This window comes from Anolis sagrei, chromosome 7 (assembly GCF_037176765.1).
Source record: "Anolis sagrei isolate rAnoSag1 chromosome 7, rAnoSag1.mat, whole genome shotgun sequence".
NCBI classification, from domain to species: Eukaryota; Metazoa; Chordata; class Lepidosauria; order Squamata; family Dactyloidae; genus Anolis; species Anolis sagrei.
Window position 1 is genome coordinate 4,877,986 of NC_090027.1, and position 23,013 is coordinate 4,900,998.

The following is a 23,013-nucleotide window of genomic DNA, read 5'->3' on the forward strand; positions in this document are numbered from 1 at the left end:
CTTTGTTGCCAGTCTGATGTCTCTACTCTTTACTATTTTATCGAGATTACACACACACACACACACACATATAAGGCTTGGTTGATCCAGTTCGTTAATTCCTTATCTCGTTATTAATTCGTTAAATAATTACCTTTAGAAGCGATATTGACACGTTTTGACAACCCGGAAGTGATTTTGCCATATCGAAGCCTCGTCTGCCATCTTCCTTACGACTTCCGCCAATGAATCGTAAATGATGGGGCGTGGCCTTCAGGAACAGCTGTTCTTACCCACGCCCACCCCCTTCCTCTTTGCATTGGCGGCTTTGTGAGGTGGGCGTGGCTACCTCCCTGGCGACAAGCGGCGATGCGGAAGAGCTGGGTGTAGCCACACCCACCTCGCAAAGCCGCCGATGCAAAGAGGAAGGAGGTGGGCGTGGCCAAGCACAGCGCTCCTCGGAGGCCTCGCCCCCAGCGATCTCCGAGGAGCGCTGTGCCTGGCCACGCCCACCTCTCCCTTGGACAGCTTGCCAGGGAAGAGAAGGAAAGGTGAGAGATTTTAAAAGTGTTAGTTGTACAATCTCCAAGGAGCGCTGTGCTTGGTCGCTGGGGGCGAGGCCTCCGAGGAGGGCTGTGCTTGGCCACGGCCACCTCTCCCTTCTGCATGGAAGCTCGCCGCAAGGGAAGGAAGGGAAACCGCGAGATTGTAATGGTTCTGGAGGGAGGGAAGGGCACCTTCCATTAATGAAACAAAGGAAACGATTCGTATTTCCTGGTATTTCCGATCTTTTTTTAAAGAAAATTTTGGAAATAATTTAAAAATCGAACCTCCAGCGCCCCCTACATACAAAACGAGTTTAGAACCATTTTTTTCTTGATCAACCAAGCCATATATATTAGGCTTGGTTGATCAAGAAAAAAATTGGTTCTAAACTCGCTTCGTTTCTAGGGGGCGCCAGCAGGGCTGTAGCCAGAAAAATTTTTTGGGGAGAATTGACAATTTCAGGGGGGGAGGGTGAAAATTTCGGGGAGGGTTGAAAATTTGGGGGGGGGGGGTTGAAACCTGCCTCCTAGCTCATGCTGAAGCAAAGAGCACAGCAGGGGCAGAGCAGCCTTCCATAGCCTGCATTTCCGCCCCTGTCAACCACCTCCACCAAGTCTGGCCTCCTTAATGAGAGCATTCAACACACACACCCCCAACTTGGTTGCTTCACTACATCGGCTATTGCTACAAGTAATGACAGTGTGAATAAATTGTCAATATTTGCTTGAGATAGTGCTTACAGTTCTGGAGGGACTCTTAATTTTTTGCATCTTATAGACTTAGCATGGGGATTTGGTTAACCAGTTAAAATTCATGAGTAAACCAGGGTTTTTTAAAAAAATCTGAAACATTTCGGGGGGGGGGGGTTGAACCCCTAAAACCACCCCCTCGCTACAGGCCTGGGCACCAGCATTTTGAATTTCAGAGGCCTTCCGAAATTTATGATTTTAAAATTTTGAAATTTCCGAAATTTCGTTAATTACGAATCGTTTCGTTTGTTTTGTTAATGGAAGGTGCCCTTCCCTCTCTCCAGAACCATTAAAATCTCAGTTTCCCTTCCATCCCTTGCGGCAGAAGGGAGAGGTGGACGTGGCCAAGCACAGAGCTTCTCGAAGGCTTCGCCCCCAGCCACCTCCAAGCAAGGAGCCCTGCGCTTGGCGACTCCCAGCTCTCCCTTGGACAGCTGGCCAGGGAGGAGAAGAAAGGTGACGGATTTTAAAAGTGTTGGTTTTTAAACCCGTCCCCTTTCTTCTCGTCCCTGGCCAGCTGTCCAAGGGAGAGGTGGACGTGGCCAAGCACAGGGTTCCTCAGAGGCCTGTTCCTAAAGGCAACTCCCCAAGCATTTACGATTCACTGGTGGACGTCGTAAAGAAGATGAGGGCGTGGCTTCATTATTGCAAAAACACTTCCGGGTTCCCTGAAAGCCTCAAAATCGCTTCTAATTATAAAAAAATAACGAATAAAAAACGAATAACGAAAATAACGATCTGGATCAACCAAGTCATATATATATATATATATATATAATGTTCGTTTGTGGGATTAACATACCTCAAAAACCACTAGGGGAATTGACACCAAATTTGGACAACATACACGTAACAACCCACAGCAGAAGGGACTTAGAACACAGCAGAAGGGACTTGTTGTTGTTCATTCGTTCAGTCGTCTCCGACTCTTCGTGACCTCATGGACCAGCCCACGCCAGAGCTCCCTGTCGGCCGTTACCACCCCCAGCTCCCTCAAGGTCAGTCCAGTCACTTCAAGGATGCCATCCATCCATCTTGCCCTTGGTCGGCCCCTCTTCCTTTTGCCTTCCACTTTCCCCAGCATAATTGTCTTCTCTAGGCTTTCCTGTCTCCTCATGATGTGGCCAAAGTACTTCAACTTTGTCTCTAGTATCTTTCCCTCCAGTGAGCAGTCGGGCTTTATTTCCTGGAGGATGGACTGGTTGGATCTTCTCGCAGTCCAAGGCACTCTCAGCACTTTCCTCCAACACCACAGCTCAAAAGCATCTCTCTTCCTTCGCTCAGCCTTCCCTAAGGTCCAGCTCTCACATCCGTAGGTTACTACAGGGAAGACCATGGCTTTGACTAATCTATATATATATAATGTTCGTTTGTGGGATTAACATACCTCAAAAACCACTGGAGGAATTGACACCAAATTTGGACAACATACACGTAACAACCCACAGCAGAAGGGACTTAGAAAGCCCCCAAAAAGCTAAATGACGAAAAGGTAAACGACAATACAGAAGAAAAGGAAGAAAGAGGGAGGAAAGGGGAGAAAAAAAGGAAGAAAGAAAGAAAAGAAAGAGGGAGGGAAAGATAGAAGGAAAGGGAGAAGGAAGGAAAAAGGTAGAGAAGGAAGAAAGGAGAACAAGAGGGAAGGAAAGAAAAAGGGGGAAGGAAGGAAAGTTAGAGAAGAAAGGAAGGAGAGAAGGAAAGAAAAAAGGAAAAGAAGGAAGGAAAGAGGGTGCGAAGGAAGAAAGGAGAGCAAGAGGGAGGGAAAGGAAAAGGGGGAGGGAAGGAAAGTTAGAGAAGGAAGGAAGGAGAGAAGGAAAGAAAAAAGGAAAAGAAGGAAGGAAAGAGGGAGTGAAGAAAGAAAGGAGAGCAAGAGGGAGGGAAAGAAAAAGGGGGAAGGAAGGAAAGTTAGAGAAGGAAGGAGAGAAGGAAAGAAAAAAGGAAAAGAAGGAAGGAAAGAGGGAGCGAAGGAAGAAAGGAGAGCAAGAGGGAGGGAAAGGAAAAGGGGGAGGGAAGGAAAGTTAGAGAAGGAAGGAAGGAGAGAAGGAAAGAAAAAAGGAAAAGAAGGAAGGAAAGAGGGAGTGAAGAAAGAAAGGAGAGCAAGAGGGAGGGAAAGAAAAAGGGGGAAGGAAGGAAAGTTAGAGAAGGAAGGAAGGAGAGAAGGAAAGAAAAAAAGAAAAGAAGGAAGGAAAGAGGGAGTGAAGAAAGAAAGGAGAGCAAGAGGGAGGGAAAGAAAAAGGGGGAGGGAAGGAAAGTTAGAGAAGGAAGGAAGGAGAGAAGGAAAGAAAAAAAGAAAAGAAGGAAGGAAAGAGGGAGTGAAGAAAGAAAGGAGAGCAAGAGGGAGGGAAAGAAAAAGGGGGAAGGAAGGAAAGTTAGAGAAGGAAGAAAGGAGAGAAGGAAAGAAAAAAGGAAAACAAGGAAGGAAAGAGGGAGTGAAGAAAAAAAGGAGAGCAAGAGGGAGGGAAAGAAAAAGGGGGAAGGAAGGAAAGTTAGAGAAGGAAGGAAGGAGAGAAGGAAAGAAAAAAGGAAAAGAAGGAAGGAAAGAGGGAGTGAAGGAAGAAAGGAGAGCAAGAGGGAGGGAAAGTAAAAGGGGGAGGGAAGGAAAGTTAGAGAAGGAAGGAAGGAGAGAAGGAAAGAAAAAAGGAAAAGAAGGAAGGAAAGAGGGAGTGAAGAAAGAAAGGAGAGCAAGAGGGAGGGAAAGAAAAAGGGAGAAGGAAGGAAAGTTAGAGAAGGAAGGAAGGAGAGAAGGAAAGAAAAAAGGAAAAGAAGGAAGGAAAGAGGGAGTGAAGGAAGAAAGGAGAGCAAGAGGGAGGGAAAGTAAAAGGGGGAGGGAAGGAAAGTTAGAGAAGGAAGGAAGGAGAGAAGGAAAGAAAAAAGGAAAAGAAGGAAGGAAAGAGGGAGTGAAGAAAGAAAGGAGAGCAAGAGGGAGGGAAAGAAAAAGGGAGAAGGAAGGAAAGTTAGAGAAGGAAGGAAGGAGAGAAGGAAAGAAAAAAGGAAAAGAAGGAAGGAAAGAGGGAGTGAAGGAAGAAAGGAGAGCAAGAGGGAGGGAAAGAAAAAGGGGGAAGGAAGGAAAGTTAGAGAAGGAAGGAAGGAGAGAAGAAAAGAAAAAAGGAAAAGAAGGAAGGAAAGAGGGAGTGAAGGAAGAAAGGAGAGCAAGAGGGAGGGAAAGAAAAAGGGGGAAGGAAGGAAAGTTAGAGAAGGAAGGAAGGAGAGAAGGAAAGAAACAAGGAAAAGAAGGAAGGAAAGAGGGAGCGAAGGAAGAGGGGAAGATGTAGAGAAAGAGGGAGGGAAGGAAAGAAGGAAAGAGAGAAGGAAGGAAAGAGAGACAGCAGAAGATGAAGGAAAGAGATAGAGAAGGAAGGAAGAAGAGAAGGAAAGATGGGAAGGAAGGAAGAATTCAAATTAATGAAGCCCCTGCACTGCCTATAGCAATAGCTTTCAGAGAGAAGGTACAAATACCTTTAGCAAAAAAGGATATACTTGGAAATGTTATCTTTCTAGACCACAACTTTTTGAGTCCCTTCACACTCTGATTTAAAAAAGTGATATCCCATCAATGTCCCCTGACATTAAATCAAGTCCAGTCGTGTCCGATTCTGGGGGGTTGGTGCTCATTATTATTATTATTATTATTATTATTATTATTATTAAACTTTATTTGTACCCCGCTAGCATCTCCCGAAGGACTCGATGCGGCTTACAAAGGCCAAGGCCTCAATACACAACACAACAATACACCTAAAGCAAATTAAAAACAATTAAAGCAGTATTAAAACAACAAAACCACAAGCAATAAACAATACATCAACAAGATAAAACTGGGCCAGGCCAGAGTAAAGGGTACAGGATTAAAAAGTGCTGATGTGACAGGTGATATTATAGGGCAAGTGCAGTGTGCAGTGTGCGGCAGTCTTAAATTCTAATAAAGTGCGTCTGGGACTTGGTATTGGAGATTTCCTAATCGGGGAAGGCACATCGGAACAGCCAGGTCTTCAAGTTCTTTCTGAAGACTGCCAATGTAGGGGCCTGTCTAAGATCTTTGGAGAGAGTGCTCCAGAGATGGGGGGCCACCACGGAAAAGGCCCTGTCTCGTGTCCCCACCAAACGTGCTTGCGACGCAGGCGGAATCACAAGCAGGGCCTCTCCAGATGAACGAAGACAGTGTGTGGGTTCGTAGACGGAGATGCGGTCACACAGGTAGGCTGGTCCCAAACCGTTCAGGGCTTTGTAGGTAAGCACCTGCACCTTAAATTGGGCTCGGAAGAGGGAGCTCCTTGAACAGGAGGGTTGACCTCTCTCTGTAAGGGGCCCCAGTTAACATCCTGGCCGCTGCTCGTTGGACAAGTTGGAATTTCCGAGCCGTTTTCAAGGGCAGCCCCACGTAGAGCGCATTACAGTAATCCAACCTAGAGGTGCCAAGGCATGGACCACCCCGTCCAGATCAGCCTTCGCGAGGTACGGTCGCAGTTGGCGCATGAGTCTTAGTTGTGCGAAAGCCCTCCCAGACACCGCCGACGCCTGAGCCTCAAGCGTGAGCGATGAATCCAAGAGGACTCCCAAACTGGGGACCTGTGACTTCAGGGGGAGTGTAACCCCGTCCAGCACAGGTTGCCACCCTATACCCCGGTCAGGTTTACGATCGACCAGAAGGACCTCTGTCTTGTCGGGATTGATCTTCAGCTTGTTCCTCATCCAGATAGACACAGCGGCCAGGCACTCGTCCAGCACCCAAGAGGCCTCCTTGGAATTGGGTGGAAATGAGTAGTAGAGTTGTGTGTCATCTGCGTAGAGATGGCACCTAACTCCAAAACTCCGGAAGACATCTCCCAGCGGTTTCATGTAGATGTTAAAAAGCATGGGAGATAGAATGGAGCCTTGTGGGACCCCACAGGTCAAGGGCCAGGGGTCTGAGCAGGCGTCTCCCAGCTTCACCATCTGGGTTCGTCCCTCCAGGAAGGACCAGAGCCACGACAGAACCGTGCCCCCGAGACCCATCCCAGAGAGATGACCTCATCTCCGGCATTGTCCGTAGACACCTCCAAGGTCATGTGGCCAGCATGACTGCATGGAGTGACGTTACCTTCCCACCAGAGCGGTACCTATTGATCTACTCACCAATCCACAAAAACAATGCCAACTCACCTGGTTTTGGTAACCCATATCTGGGACATTGCACTTCACACCTGCATCTTGTTGGTGGGTACAACTCAGTGTCTGGGTGTTGAATTTACAGTCGGTGATGGACTTTTCCGATCCTATACAATCCACCTCTCCAAAATGAATGGGACCCAAACCTTTCAGGAGAAAGAGAAATAGATCCGTTTAAACATATACAATCTTACTCACAAAGAGTACGATGAGGCATTTCGTATATTGGATTTATCGCATTTCATAACTTTGGAGCCATCAAGCCACAATTCGACTGTCTTTACATCGTTGTTGCATTCCAGACCAAGAAACGAGACCATAAGATTAAATCTACCACACTGGACTGTAGGAAAAACAATCCTTTTTTATTGATGAAAATTGGTTACAAAAGAAAGGTAAATGCAAAGTCAAAAAGCCACCATAGAAACACAGCAGTCAGGAAAATCTCTAAACTTGAGCAAAAGTCCAAAAAAAACAAAAACCACAATACAAGAACCAGGAACCTGTTAGCCTCTCGCTAACCATGTACTTGAAAAACTAGAAGCCTCTGGGATTACCGGCCATGAAACACAGGAATTCTGCCAAGGCACAGCCACAGTCCCAAACGTTGCTTGATCTAAGGAGGCACCCGGCAGGCGGCCCCTTATACCAAAGAAACTATTCCTTGAAACGCCCCTTGACTTTGAAGCCTGGGCCTGTCTCTCCTGTAATCTATTTGACCTTCGTAGGAGCTGTGAATCACTCCTGTCTCTCCTTATCTGTTCCCTTCGGTCCTCATTAAAAAACCCAGGTGGAGAGCTATCACGGCTGGATTCCAAAACATTTTCATCCGGCTGTTCAGTTTCGTTTTCCCCGCCGCTGAACTCAGCATCAACACCAGTTTCCACATTGTCAGGGAAAACTACATGTTCAGTGGCTTGCTCAGTTGGAAATACTATCAGAGAATCAGGTTCACACAGATCAACAATCGTATTGTATTGTCGAAGGCTTTCATGGCTGGAATCACTCAGTTCTTGTGGGTTTTTTCGGGCTATATGGCCATGTTCTAGAAGCATTTCTCCTGACGTTTCGCCTGCATCTATGGCAAGCTTCCTCAGAGGTGAGGTCCTCAGAGGAAGCTTGCCGTAGATGCAGGCGAAACGTCAGGAGAAATGCTTCTAGAACATGGCCATATAGCCCGAAAAAACCCACAAGAACTGAGAATCGTATTGTCGAAGGCTTTCATGGCTGGAATCACTGGGTTGTTGTAGGTTTTTCGGGCTATATGGCCATGCTCTAGAACAGTGTTCTAGAACAGTGTTTCTCAACCTTCCTAATGCCACGACCCCTTAATCCAGTTCCTCATGTTGTGGTGACCCACAACCATAACATTATTTTCATTTCTACTTCATAATTGTAATTTTGCTACTGTTATGAATCGTAATGGAAATATCCGACATGCAGAGTGTATTTTCATTAACTAGACCAAATTGGGTACAAATACCCGATATGTGGGGTTAGGGGATTGATTTTGTCACTTGAGAGTTGTAGTTTCTGTGATTTATAGTTCACCTACAATCAAAGAGCATTCTGAACTCCATCAACGATGGAATTAAACCAACCTTGGCACACATGACCTATAGAAAATACTGGAACGGTTTGGTGGGTATTGACCTTGAGTTTGGGAGTTATAGTTCACCAACCTCCAGGGAGCACTGTGACCAAACTCTACAAGAATACTCAATGTGCCCAAATGTGAACACTGATGGAGTTTGGGAAAAATAGAATCTTGACATTTGGGAGTTGTAGTTGCTGGGATTTATAGTTCACCTACAATCAAAGAGCATTCTGAACCCCACCAAGGATAGAATTGGGCCAAACTTCCCACACAGAACTTCCATGACCAACATAAAATACTGGAAGGGTTTGGTGGGCAGTGTCCTTTGGTTTTGGAGTTGTAGTTCACTTACATCCAAAGTTTACTGTGGACTCAAACAGTGATGGATCTGGACCAAACTCTACACAAATACTCAATATGCCCAAATGTGGACACTGGTGGAGTTTGGGGAAAATAGAATCTTGACATTTGGGAGTTGTAGTTGCTGGGATTTATAGTTCACCTATAGTTTATAGTTCACCAGATCATTCTGAACCCCACCAACGATAGAATTGGGCCAAACTTCTCACACAGAACTCCTATGACCAACATAAAATACTGGAAGGGTTTAGTGGGCAGTGTCCTTTGGTTTTGGAGTTGTAGTTCACTTACATCCAAAGATCACTGTGGACTCAAACAGTGATGGATCTGGACCAAGCTCTACACAAATACTCAATATGCCCAAATGTGGACACTGGTGGAGTTTGGGGAAAATAGAATCTTGACATTTGGGAGTTGTCGTTGCTGGGATGTATAGTTCACCTACAATCACAGAGCATTCTGAACCCCACCAATGATAGAATTGGGCCAAACCTCCCACACAGAACTCCCATGTAGGCCACAGCAACACGTGGCAGGGGACGGCTAGTTAGATATATAAACCCCACTTGCCTAGCTTCCAGCAGACCTCACAACTTCTGAGGATGCCTGCCATAGATGCAGGCGAAACGTCAGGAGAGAATGCTTCCGGAACATGGCCATACAGCCCAGAAAACTCACAACGACCCACTGTTTTTAATACAGCTTAAGAAATTACTTCCAGGAGAGGAATTGTTTATAATTTTTTAAATGCCAAAAAGAACAGCTAGTTTTCCATTCCTCTCTCATTTGCAACCTTCAGCTAGAGAACTTGAAACAAAACAATATGCAAACTGACTTTTTTGGCAGTTTTTGCTCAGCGAAAATCTGCAGTTGATCAAGCTGTGACATTTTGGTAGGAACGAAGACATTATTTTTTCCAGGACAATATTCAGGAACGGAAAAAACAAAAGCGCTCCAAGACAGGTGGGTGAACTGAGGATTCTGATATTGTTTTGACTTTCACAAGACAGAACAGGATTTCACAAGATTATGGGTAATTTTGGAGCATTAAAAATGATGTATTTTTTAAGGGCAGAATGAAGTGTTTCTCCTATTTGGATCTACAAAAACACTCATTCTATAAAAGTGGGTTTATTAAAGCCAATGCTCTTTCCTCGGTAGAATCATAGAATCAAAGAGTTGGAAGGGACCTCATGGGCCATCCAGTCCAACCCTGTTCTGCCAAGAAGCAGGAATATTGCATTCAAACCACCCCTGACAGATGGCCATCCAGCCTCTGTTTAAAAGCTTCCAAAGAATGAGCCTCCACCACACTCTGGGGCAGAGAGTTCCACTGCTGAACAGCTCTCACAATCAGGAAGTTCTTCCTCATGTTCAGATGGAATCTCCTCTCTTGGAGTTTGAAGCCATTGATCCTTTGCATCCTAATCTCCATGGAAGCAGAAAACAAGCTTGCTCCCTCCTCCTCCCTGTGGCTTCCTCTCACATATTTATACATGGCTATTATATCTCCTCTCAGCCTTCTCTTCTTCAGGCTAAACATGCCCAGTTCCTTAAGCCGCTCCTCATAGGGCTTGTTCTCCAGACCCTTGATCATTTTAGTCGCCCTCCTCTGGACACATTCCAGCTTGTCAATATATCTTTTGAATTGTGTTGCCCAGAATGGGACACAATATTCCAGGTAAAGTGGTCTAACCAAAGCGGAATAGAGCATGGGGAGCATGACTTCCCTAGATCTAGACACGATGCTCCTATTGATGCATAACTTTATTTGTACCCCGCTAGCATCTCCCGAAGGATTCGATGCGGCTTACAAAGGCCAAGGCCTCAAAACACAACATAACAATACACAACCTAAAGCAAATTAAAAACAGTTAAAGCAATATTTAAGAACAAGCAATAAAACAATACACCAGGACACAATAACAAGCAATATAACAATACACAGGGCACTACAACTCCCATAGCATCAAACCACAGCTGTTAAAGTGATTTAACGGAACTCACTCTACAGTGTATATGTACCCAAAGTCTGACACCAAACTACAAATTCCAGGATTTTTTTTTTGTAATGGTGCAATCATAGTATCATACTATCAAAAACATGGGAAAGATCCCCTTTTTGTACTCTATCTCTCAGAATCCAACCCAACATACGAGGGTTGAATGAAAAGTTATGCCTCCATCCTCGTAACTCCTCAACAGATGGCAGTACTGGTATGCGGAAGGTACTGGCTTGTTCAGTAGACTCTCCTCTACAGTTCTCCAGCAGCAAACATATGAGGGTTGAATGAAAAGTAATGCCTCCACCCTCGTAACTCCTCAACAGACGGCAGTACTGGTATGCGGAAGGTACTGGCTTGTTCAGTAGACTCTCCTCTACAGTTCCATTTTGGAGGAAAGCCTTAGCATTTAACGGTTGTGTTGTTAAAGTGAGAAGTATGGAACCCTGCACAGACGGTCGGTCAATGCAAATTAAGCAACGAGCAGTCACTGAATTCTTGACAGAAGAAGGGTTTAAACTTACTCGCCCAATGACACACAGCACTCACATCAACACAATCACCATAAACAGCTTGCATTCTCTGATGAATCTCCTTTGGGGGGGCACCTTCTGCTGTCAAGAATTCAATGACTGCACGTTGCTTAAGTCGCATTGACTGACCGTCTGCACAGGGTTCCATACTTCGCATTTTAGCAACACAGCCATTCAATGCTAAGGCTTCCTGCCAAAACGGAACTGTAGAGGAGAGTCTACTGAACAAGCCAGTACCTTCTGCATACCAGTACTGCCATCTGTTGAGGATTTACGAAGGTGGAGGCATTACTTTTCATTCAACCCTTGTAGTTACAGGGGATTCTGGTTTAAAGCAGCGACCTCTCTTTTATGCACTTCAACTGTCATTTCCAAACTAATGCCTCTTTCCAAAGCAAGCACAGCATCTCCGAGGGGTCATCTTGTAATCCCTCCATATTTTAAACTCTTGGGAGAAATACAAGTGTGGGCACTTTGCCCTGAGATGGAGACATTCTACTTGATGTTCTTTTATATTTGGTAAGGAAAGTGCTAAAGCAGCTGCTTCAAGTTTCCAAGCCCTGGCTGGGTGATGCGGCAGCAAGCGGCACGGGCGAGCCCGTCACGTTGCAGTCAGACTTTTTCATGCGATGCCGGCGCTTCCACGGACGTAACTCCAATTAAATACATATCTGGGCATTCCGTGTGTAGCTTGGCTGGCAAGCTTGCATTTTTCAGATTCCAGGGAGCTGCAGTGTGGCTCATACTTGTCATTCCTTTTCCACTTGCTTCCCCAAACCATACAGGTCTGGAGGTTCTTCACTTTTTTCATGTCGTTTGGTGATGCGGGTTTTCCTTGCCTCACCGCTGCCCTTGGGGAATGTTTAAGGATTGGTAGCAGCCTGTTCTGTCGCCGCTGGAGCCGAAATGAGGTGCTTTTAAGAGAGGATGTTAGGCTTGCATCCAGTGGGAAGCCAGGGGGGCCGAAAAGAAGCCTTTAGGAAAATCTCCCTTATTAAGCAGTCTTTATGAGGCTTGAGCTTAAATATAACAGTTCTTTATTAATGAACAAACAGGAATTGTAAGCTTTCTCAACAGACTATTAGCTTATGCAATCTTGTTTACAGGAAACAGGCACTATCTTCAAAAACTTTGCTCAAAGGAAAATTCCCCTTTTTAGCTCCTCCCAGGCTGCTGTGAACCTAAACCTGACTGATTTGAGTCCACTACTGGCTGAACTGCGTCTCAGAACCTAGCAGACGTACCAACAGGCCTGTAGTCACTTAGCTGGCTTGATGAGCAGAGCTGTTATTCCCTCCAGAAGTCCTCAGGGCTGAAAGCTGTTTCCCTGGAACCTTTTGGGAATTTGTAGAGGCTCTTAAAACTGTCCCCTCCAGGAAGTCTTAAGAGACGAAGCCTTTGCACAGGAGAACATTTGTGTACATCCTCTGCGTTGACTTCCTTTTTGAGACTGACTGAAAAATGGCTCATCATCCTCTATACCAGTGTTTCTCAACCTGGGGGTCGGGACCCCTGTGGGGGTCGCGAGGGGGTGTCAGAGGGGTCGGCAAAGACCATCAGAAAATACAGTATCATGGGGGTTCTGTGTGGGAAGTTTGGTCCAATTCTATCGACTCTTAATGAGACGTGCCGCATTGTCACAGGGTATCTGCGCCCTATACCACTGGAGAAATTACACTGCTTAGCCAGTACTGCACCACCTGACATCCACCGGGAAGTAGCAGCCAATAGTGAAAGGACCAAGGCAGAGACATCTCCAGCTCATCCCCTGTTTGGGTATCAGCCAGCACGTCAACGACTTAAATCAAGACATAGTTTTCTAAGATCTACAGAGACACTCGCTGGAACACCTCAGCAAGTGAGAGTCCAAAAGTGGCAGGCTCAAACCCAGAACCTCAACCAATGGCTGATACCAGATGAGAGACTCCCCCCTGGGCACACAGAAGACTGGGCGACTTAGAAGGCGCAGAACAGACTGCCCTCTGGCACCACGAGATGCAGAGCCAACCTCAAGAAATGGGGCCACAAAGTGGAATCCATGACATGCGAGAGTGGAGAAGAGCAAACCACTGACCACCTGCTGCAATGCAACCTGAGCCCTGCCACGTGCACAATGGAGGACCTTCTTGCGGCAACACCAGAGGCACTCCAAGGGGCCAGATACTGGTCAAAAAACATTTAATCAACTACCAAACTCACAAATTTTGTATTTTGTCTGTTTGTTTGTTTTGTTCTGTTAGAAATGTAACACAATTGACTGGTTGCCCTGACACGAGAAATAAATAAATAAATAAATAAATAAATAAATAAATAAATAAATACAGCAAGTTAAACATGAGCCAGGAATGTGATGTGGCAGCAAAAAAGCCAATGGGATTTTGGCCTGCATCAATAGGAGCATAGTGTCTAGATCTAGGGAAGCAATGCTACCCCTCTATTCTGCTTTGGTTAGACCACATCTGGAATATTGTGTCCAATTCTGGGCACCACAATTCAAGAGAGATATTGACAAGCTGGAATGTGTCCAGAGGAGGGCGACTAAAATGATCAAGGGTCTGGAGAACAAGCCCTATGAGGAGCGGCTTAAGGAGCTGGGCACGTTTAGCCTGAAGAAGAGAAGGCTGAGAGGAGACATGATAGCCATGTATAAATATGTGAGAGGAAGCCACAGAGAGGAGGAGGGAGCAAGCTTCCTTTCTGCTTCCTTGGAGACTAGGACGCAATGGGACAGTGGCTTCAAACTACAAGAGAGGAGATTCCATCTGAACACGAGGAAGAACTTCTTGACTGTGAGAGCCGTTCAGCAGTGGAACTCCCTGCCCCGGAGTGTGGTGGAGGCTCCTTCTTTGGAAGCTTTTAAACAGAGGCTGGATGGCCATCTGCCAGGGGTGATTTGAATGCAATATTCCTGGTTCTTGGCAGAAAGGGGTTGGACTGGATGGCCCATGAGGTCTCTTCCAACTCTGATTCTATGATTCTCTGATTCTAAGTTAAACATGACCCAAGAATGTGATGTGGCAGCATAAAAAGCCAATGGGATTTTGGCCTGCATCAATAGGAGCCTAGTGTCTAGATCTAGGGAAGTCCTGCTCCCCATGCTCTATTCTGCTTTGGTTAGACCACACCTGGAATATTGTGTCCAATTCTGGGCACCACAATTCAAGAGAGATATTGGCAAGCTGGAATGTGTCCAGAGGAGGGCGACTAAAATGATCAAGGGTCCGGAGAACAAGCCCTATGAGGAGCGGCTTAAAGAGCTGTGCATGTTTAGCCTGAATAAGAGAAGGATCAGAGGAGACATGATAGCCTTGTATAAATAGGAGAGGAAGTCATAGGGAGGAGGGAACAAACTTGTTTTCTGCTTCCCTGGAGACTAGGACTCAGAACAATGGCTTCAAACTACAAGAAAGGAGATTCCATCTGAACATGAGGAAGAACTTCCTGACTGTGAGACCCGTTCAGCAGTGGAACTCTCTGCCCCGGAGTGTGGTGGAGGCTCCTTCTTTGGGAGCTTTTAAACAGAGGCTGGATGGCCATCTGTCGGGGTGCTTTGAATGCAATATTCCTGCTTCTTGGTAGAATGGGGTTGGACTGGATGGTCCACAAGGTCTCTTCCAACTTTAGGATTTCTATGATTCTAACTATGAACTCGGCTAAGCAGGCTTACCTTTCCCCATTCTTGCCCCCAAAACAGCCTCCTTGGCAGTCCCGAAGCCAATCTCTCGGCAGATCACGTTGGCCGATCGAAGGTCCCAGCTGTTATCGCAGATAGTTCCCCATTCCCCGTTCATCATCACTTCAACGCGACCTTCTCCAGGCAGGGCGCCACCCTTTAGCCTCACCACTGTGTGCTGGAAAAAGACAATTCCACAAGAGAAAACATACTCTTTAAGGGATATTTCATGTCTTTATGCATATTATTCATCACTTACTTCATTATGCATGCAAAACTCAGTAGCACCTCCTAACCCACTCCTCCCAAAACCTACTTTGAGATGGCGATTGTCATAAAACTGGAATGTCCAGCGTTTGGTTTCTCAAAGTATTGTCTTGGGCCACAAGTAAAATACGCTAACACTGCTCTGGGTCCCACCACCTTCACAAGCGCGTTTGGTGGGAACGAGAGACAGGGCCTTCTCTGTGTTGGCCCCTCGGCTATGGAACTCTCTCCAGAGCGAGATTAGATCTGCCCCCTCCCTCTTGTCCAGCGTTTGGTGGGAACAAGAGACAGGGCCTTCTCTGTGTTGGCCCCTCGGCTATGGAACTCTCTCCCGAGCGAGATTAGATCTGCCCCTTCCCTCTTGTCCAGTGTTTCTCAACCTGGGGGTCTGGACCCCTGGGGGGTCGTGAGGGGGTGTCAGAGGGGTCGCCAAAGACTATCAGAAAACACAGTATTTTCTTTTGGTCATAGGGGTCCTGTGTGGGAAGTTTGGCCCAGTTCTATCATTGGCAGGGTTCAGAATGCTCTTTGATTATAGGCGAACAATAAATCCCAGCAACTACAACTCCCAAATGTCAAGATCTATATTCCCCAAACTCCCCCAGTGTTCACATTGGGGCATACTGACTATTCGTGCCAAGTTGGGTCCAGCTCCATCATTGTTAGAATCCACAGTGCTCTCTGGATGTAGGTGAACTACAACTCCAAAACTCATGGTCAATGACCAGCACACCTTTCAAGTATTTTCTGTTGGTCATGGGAGTTCTGTGTGCCAAGTCTGGTTCAATTCCATCATTGGTGGAGTTCAAAATGCTCTTTGATTGTAGGTGAACTATAAATCCCAGCAACTACAACTCCCAAATGACAAAAATCAATCTCCCTCACAACCCCACCAATATTCAAATTTGGGCGCATCAGGTATTTGTGCATAGTTTGGTCTAATGAATGAAAATGCATCCTACGCATCAGATATTTACATTACAATTCATAACAATAGCACACATATATGCATACACATATATGCATACACAAGACTCATACACGGAACAGGGGAAGGAAGGAGGGGAGGAAGGAAGGAAGGAAGGAAGAAGAGAAGGAGGGAGAGAAAGAGGGAAAGAAGTAGAGAAGGAAGGTAGAGAAGGAAGGAAGGAGAGAAGGAAATAAAAAAGTAAAAGAGGGAAGGAAGGAGAGAAGGAATGAAAGGGAGAAAGAGGGAGGGAAGGAAGGAAAGAGACAAGGAAGGATGGAACACAGAACAGGGGAAGAAAGGAAGGAAGGAAGGAAGGAAGGAAGGAAGGAAGGAAGGAAGGAAGGAAGGAAGGAGGAAAGGACGAGGAAGAGAAAGAGGGAAAGAAGTAGAGGAGGAAGGAAATAAGGAAGGAAGGAAGGAAGGAGGAAAGGACGAGGAAGAGAAAGAGGGAAAGAAGGAGAGAAGGAAGGAAGGAAGGAAGGAAGGAAGGTAGAGAAGGAAGGAAGGAGAGAAGGAAATAAAAAAGTGAAAGAGGGAAGGAAGGAGAGAAGGAACGAAAGGAAGAAAGAGGGAGGGAAGGAAGGAAAGAGACAAGGAAGGATGGAACACAGAACAGGGGAAGGAAGGGAGGAAGGAAGGAAGGAGGAAAGGAGGAGGAAGAGAAAGGGGGAAAGAAGTAGAGAAGGAAGGTAGGTAGATAGGTAGGTAGGTGGGTAGAGAAGGAAGGAAGGAGAGAAGGAAATAAAAAAGTGAAAGAGGGAAGGAAGGAGAGAAGGAACGAAAGGAAGAAAGAGGGAGGGAAGGAAGGAAAGAGACAAGGAAGGATGGAACACAGAACAGGGGAAGGAAGGAAGGAAGGAAGGAAGGAAGAGAAGGAGGGAGAGAAAGAGGGAAAGAAGTAGAGAAGGAAGGAAGGAGAGAAGGAAATAAAAAAGTGAAAAAGGGAAGGAAGGAAAGAAGGAACGAAAGGGAGAAAGAGGGAGGGAAGGAAGGAAAGAGACAAGGAAGGATGGAACACAGAACAGGGGAAGGAAGGGAGGGAGGGAGGGAGGGAGGGAGGAAGTGAGGAAGGAAGGAAGGAAGGAAGGAGGAAAGGAGGAGGAAGAGAAAGAGGGAAAGAAGTAGAGAAGGAAGGAAGGAGAGAAGGAAATAAAAAAGTGAAAGAGGGAAGGAAGGAGAGAAGGAACGAAAGGGAGAAAGAGGGAGGGAAGGAAGGAAAGAGACAAGGAAGGATGGAACACAGAACAGGGGAAGGAAGGAAGGAAGGAAGTAAGGAAGGAAGAGAAGGAGGGAGAGAAAGAGGGAAAGAAGTAGAGAAGGAAGGAAGGAGAGAAGGAAATAAAAAAGTGAAAAAGGGAAGGAAGGAGAGAAGGAACGAAAGGGAGAAAGAGGGAGGGAAGGAAGGAAAGAGACAAGGAAGGATGGAACACAGAACAGGGGAAGGAAGGGAGGGAGGGAGGGAGGGAGGGAGGGAGGAAGTGAGGAAGGAAGGAAGGAGGAAAGGAGGAGGAAGAGAAAGAGGGAAAGAAGTAGAGAAGGAAGGAAGGAAGGTAGAGAAGGAAGGAAGGAGAGAAGGAAATAAAAAAGTGAAAGAGGGAAGGAAGGAGAGAAGGAACGAAAGGGAGAAAGAGGGAGGGAAGGAAGGAAAGAGACAAGGAAGGATGGAACACAGAACAGGGGAAGGAAGGAAGGAAGGAAGGAAGAGAAGGAGGGAGAGAAAAAGGGAAAGAAGTAGAGAAGGAAGGAAGGAAGGTAGGTAGAGAAGGAAGGAAGGAGAGAAGGAAATAAAAAAGTGAAAGAGGGAAGGAAGGAGAGAAGGAACGAAAGGAAGAAAGAGGGAGGGAAGGAAGGAAAGATACAAGGAAGGATGGAACACAGAACAGGGGAAGGAAGGAAGAAGCGAAGGAGGGAGAGAAAGAGGGAAAGAAGTAGAGAAGGAAGGAAGGAAGAAAGGAAGGAAGGAAGGAAGGAAGGTAGAGAAGGAAGGAAGGAGAGAAGGAAATAAAAAAGTGAAAGAGGGGAGGAAGGGGAGAAGCAACAAAAGGGAGAAATTGGGAGGGAAGGAAGGAAAGATACAAGGAAGGATGGAACACAGAACAGGGGAAGGAAGGAAGAAGCGAAGGAGGAAGGAAGGAAGAAGAGAAGGAGAGAAAGAGGTAAAGAAGTAGAGAAGGAAGGAAGGAGAGAAGGAAATAAAAAAGTGAAAGAGTGAAGGAGGAGAGAAGGAACGAAAGGGAGAAAGAGGGAGGGAAGGAAGGAAAGAGACAAGGAAGGATGGAACCAAACAGCAAAGGAAGCGAGAAAAGAAACAGGTAGAGAAGGAAGAAAGAAGAAGGGAAAGAAAAAGAGGAAAGGAAGGAAAGAGGGAGGGAAGAAAGGAAGAGAAAAGAAAAAGGAGAGAAAGAGGGAGGGAAGGTTGGCCACAGCAACAGCTAGTCTTCAATAAACCGCTTTCTGATTTAACTTGGAGTGGAGTGTGGTGGTGAAGTACAGAGGTGCTTCCTGCCCTGGAGTGCAACATGGAGGTTATGATCCCCAAAGTGACTTTTCTAAGTTGAGGTCCTTCAGCAAAAGAGTTCTCCTCCTTACCTCTGGCCGGTAAGCTTTGCGGAAACCAGGGTGACCACTGGGAGCAAACGCACGTCCTGGGAGGCAACTGACCACCACCGGCATCCCATGATCACAGGTAGCATTCACGTGATCTGGGTTGAGGTGACGGCCCAGTTTGCAGCTGGAGAGATGGGATTCGTTGCCTGTGCAGTCCACGGAATAAGCCCAATAGTTGTGTTTCCTTCTGTATGCTGCTATCCTAGGAAAACAGAAATGAATAAAGACAAGCTGAACTTAATGTAACACAGTTTGATTGCATTGCAGATTAATTTCATTTGCCGGTTGCTTGAATTCTGGTTAACTGAGAATCTCATGTAGTTACTTAGCTTGCTTCCTCCTTTGCTACGGTGCCAGGACTCACCCTCCACTCTGTTCGGCCTCTACCTTTTGGCTAGATCAGGCATGGGATAACTTTCTAACTTGGGGGACACACGGCAGGCTGGAGTGGGGTGGGTGGGCTGGGAGGGAGGGGGTTCTCCCCAAGCCCCCTCCCTGCCCTTTCCTCCCCTTCCTCTTCTCTTTCAGAGGCAGAAAGTGAAGGAAAGATTGGAAACGTCTGGACCCCAAAAGGGTTGGCCTTGGTCAGGATGAGATGGTGGACAGGAGAGAAAAAGTGTATCCATTCGAACCCATATTGCCCACTCCTGATATAGAATCCTAGAATTGGAAGAGACCTCCAAGGGCCATCCAATCCAACCCACCGCCATGCAGGGAGGCACAATCAAAGCATTCCCAATAGACAGCCTCTGTGGAAAAGCCTCCAGAGAAGGAGATTCCACCATACGCTGAGGTAGCCTAGGTCACTCTCCAGGAAGTTCTTCCTCATCTTTTTGAGTAAAATCTCTTTCCCTGCCATTTGAACCCATGGCTCCCTTCTTATGCCCTGGTCTCTAGAGCAGCGGAAAGTCAGTCCCCAACCTCCTCCTCAATGGGACACCCTTTCCAATCTTGAAATGTGGTTCTCGTGTTCCCTCTTGACCTTCTCTTCTCCCAGATAAACATCCCCCAAGAGGAAAGGAGGAAGGAAAAAGAGAAGGAAGGAAGAGAAAGATGGAAAGGAATGGAGGGAGGGAGGAAAGGGAAGAGAAGAGGAAAGGGAAGAGAAGGGAGGAAAGACAAAAGGGAAGAAGGAAGGAAGGATAAAGAGAGGGAGGGAAGGAGGGAGGGAAGAGTGAAGGAAGGACGAAAGGGTGGAAGGGAAAGATGGGGAAGGGAGGGAGAAAGGGGGAGGTAAGGAAGGAAAGGAGGGAGGGAAGGAGGAAGGAAAGAGAGAAGGAAGGAAGAGAAGGATGGAAGGGTGGAAGAGAATAGAGGGAAGGGAGGGAGGAAAGGGAGATGGAAAGAAAGACAAAGGGGAAGAAAGGAAGTAAAAAGAAGGAGGGAAGGAGGGAGGGAAGAGGGAAGGAAGGAAGGATGAAAGGGTGGAAGGGAAGGATGGGGAGGGAGGGAAGGAAGGAGGAAGGAAAGAGAGAACAGAGGAAGGAAGGAAGGAAGGAAGGAAGGAAGGAAGGAAGGGAGGGAGGGAGGGAGGGAGAGGGAAGGATGGAAGGGTGGAAGAGAATAGAGGGAAGGAAGGGAGTAAGGGAGGAGGGAAAGAGAGAAGGAAGGAAAGACAAAAGGAAAGGAAGGAAGGAAGGAAAGAAAAAAGTGGAAGGAAAGAGGGAAGGAAGGAAGAAAGAGTGGAAGGGAAAGATGGGGGAGGGGGGAGGGAGAAAGAATGAGGGAGATAAGGAAGGAAAGGAGGGAAGGGAGGGAGGAAGGAAGGAAGGAAGGAGGAAGGAAAGAAGGAAGGAATGAAGATAGGGAGGGAGGGAGGAAGGAAAGAGAGAAGGAAGGAAAGACAAAAGGGAAGGAAAGAAGTAAAAAGAGGGAGGGAAGGAGGAAGGAAGGAAAGAGAGAACAGAGGAAGGAAGGAAGGAAGGAAGGAAGGAAGGAAGGAAGGAAGGGTGGAAGGAAGAGTGGAAGGAAGAGTGGGGGAGGGAGGGAAGGAAGGAAAGGAGGGAAGGAGGAAGGAAAGAGAGAACAGAGGAAGGAAGGAAGGAAGGAAGGAAGGAAGGAAGGAAGGAAGGAAGGAAGGGAAGGAGGGAGGGAGGGAGGGATGGAAGAGAATAGAGGGAAAGAAGGGAGTGAAGAAGAAAGGAAAGAGAGAAAGAAGGAAAGACAAAAGGGAAGGTAGGAAAAGAGGAAGGAGGGAGGAAAGAGGGAAAGAAGGAAGGATGAAAGAGTGGAAGGGAAGGAAGGAGGGAGGGAGAAAGAGGAAGGGGGGAAGGAAGGAGGAAGGAAAGAGAGAAGGAAAGAAGGCTGTAGGATGGTGTGAGAGAGGAGTGTCTGAGAACAGAGCCCATACTTGGGCTAGATGGCTATCGACTAGAAGTTCCTTCTCAAAGTGAGAAGAAAGATTCCTCTCCTTACACCTTGACCTGAGAGCAGCCCTTTTAGCTCTGCTTTCTCTCTGAATCTTCTTTGTTCCCCTGATGTCTGTGTGTTTGAAAGGCAAATCTTCAGGAAAACATAGTTAAAGACCCAGGCTTGCCTCCTGCTCTATCTTCAGAAATGGAGCTCCAAAGGGCTCAGCCCAGATAACATAGTAGGATAGGAAACTCTCCGAGTTTTGAAAGTTTATATTTCCTTGAACACCCACTGCACTGTCAAACACAGGGAAACTAAATTGCATTCCAGGGTGAAAGTCTGGCAGCAAGGAGGGCGGTGAACTAAGTTGTTTTCTTAAGCTGAAGAGCCATCTGTGAATCATTTTGCTTCCCGCTATCCTGGGGGGTCAGAGCCTCATCGGGGTGACCTCAGCATCTAGAAGCTGTGGCTCATTTTGGGAATTTAATATGTGGTTCTCTGGGCCGGCGAGGAGGGTTCCTTATAATCCGCCGGTTACCAAAGTAGTGAGTCAGGTCAGTGGAACAGAAACCTAGTTTGGAAACTGGTTTCCCAGCTGGAGAAGCACAGTGTAAATGAGAGGTCGCACGCTTGGGGAAAGCCTGCTTCTTGGAAGCATCATGTGGAATGCAGCCAGAGAAATGAAAAGTCCACCAATGTGGTTTCGGAATCACGTGTAAAGAGAAATAGATCCAAGTGACCAGTGAGAAAGTCAGAGATTTTAATGTATTGTCGAAGGCTTTCATGGCCGGAATCACTGGGTTGTTGTAGGTTTTTTCGGGCTAGAACATGGCCATATAGCCCCAAAAAACATACAATTCAGAGATTTAATTTTGCTTTCCATTTAAAGAGGCATCGGCATATTCTCGCCTTAAAGCAGATGGTTTGTTTGTGTCTGTCTGTCTCACTGTATATAATTTTAAAGGCACTGAATGTTTGCTTATGTATGTAAATGCTATAATCCAAGCACCCCGCCAGAGCCAGAGATGAAAACCGCCTCCAGAAGCTGGAAATGAAAGGAGAAGCCTCTGCCTTTGTTTGTGTTTGTTTGTCTCATTGTATATAATTGTAAAAGCACTGGATGTTTGCCTATATATATTTAAATGCTATAATTCAAGCACCTACCCAGAGCCAGAGATGAGCTCCACCTCCGGAAGCCGGAAATGAAAGGAGAAGCCTCTGCCTTTGTTTGTGTTTGTCTGTCTCATTATATATAATTGTAAAAGCACTGGATGTTTGCCTATATATATGTAAATGCTATAATCCAAGCACCTACCCAGAGCCAGAGATGAGCATCACCTCCAGAAGCCGGAAATGAAAGGAGAAGCCTCTGCCTTTGTGTTTGTCTGTCTCATTGTATATAATTGTAAAGACATTGAATGTTTGCCTATGTATATAAATGCTGTAATCTAAGCACCTCCCCAGAGCCAGAGATGAGCTCCACCTCCAGAAGCCGGAAATGAAAGGAGAAGCCTCTGCCTTTGTTTGTGTTTGTTTGTCTCATTGTATATAATTGTAAAAGCACTGGATGTTTGCCTATATATGTAAATGCTATAATCCAAGCACCTCCCCAGAGCCAGAGATGAACACCGCCTCCAGAAGCCGGAAATGAAAGGAGAAGCCTCTGCCTTTGTTTGTGTTTGTCTGTCTCATTATATATAATTGTAAAAGCACTGAATGTTTGCCTATATATGTAAATGCTGTAATCCAAGCACCTCCCCAGAGCCAGAGATGAGCACTGCCTCCAGAAGCCGGAAATGAAAGGAGAAGTCTCTGCCTTTGTTTGTGTTTGTCTGTCTCATTGTATATGATTGTCAAGACATTGAATGTTTGCCTATGTATGTAAATGCTGTAATCCAAGCACTTCCCCAGAGCCAGAGATGAGCACTGCCTCCAGAAGCCAGAAATGAAAGGAGAAGCCTCTGCCTTTGTTTGTGTTTGTCTGTCTCATTGTATATAATTGTAAAGACATTGAATGTTTGCCTATGTATATAAACGCTGTAATCTAAGCACCTCCGCAGAGCCAGAGATGAGCTCCACCTCCAGAAGCCGGAAATGAAAGGAGAAGCCTCTGCCTTTGTTTGTGTTTGTCTGTCTCATTGTATATAATTATAAAGACACTGAATGTTTGCCTAGGTATGTAAATGCTGTAATCCAAGCACCTCCCCACAGCCAGAGATGAGCACCGCCTCT

General features: G+C 46.3%; 1 protein-coding gene across 1 annotated transcript in view; it reads right to left on the reverse strand.

The window, feature by feature from the left end:
* Nucleotides 1-23,013, reverse strand: part of LOXL2 (lysyl oxidase like 2) — a 104,636-nt gene that overhangs the window by 32,923 nt on the left and 48,700 nt on the right. The window contains exons 5-7 of the mRNA XM_060787451.2: nucleotides 18,412-18,631; nucleotides 14,580-14,763; nucleotides 6,414-6,565 (exon numbers count right to left, since the gene is read on the reverse strand). Of these exons, the coding sequence (XP_060643434.2) occupies nucleotides 6,414-6,565; nucleotides 14,580-14,763; nucleotides 18,412-18,631 (556 nt within the window). The remainder of the gene's footprint in view (nucleotides 1-6,413; nucleotides 6,566-14,579; nucleotides 14,764-18,411; nucleotides 18,632-23,013) is intronic.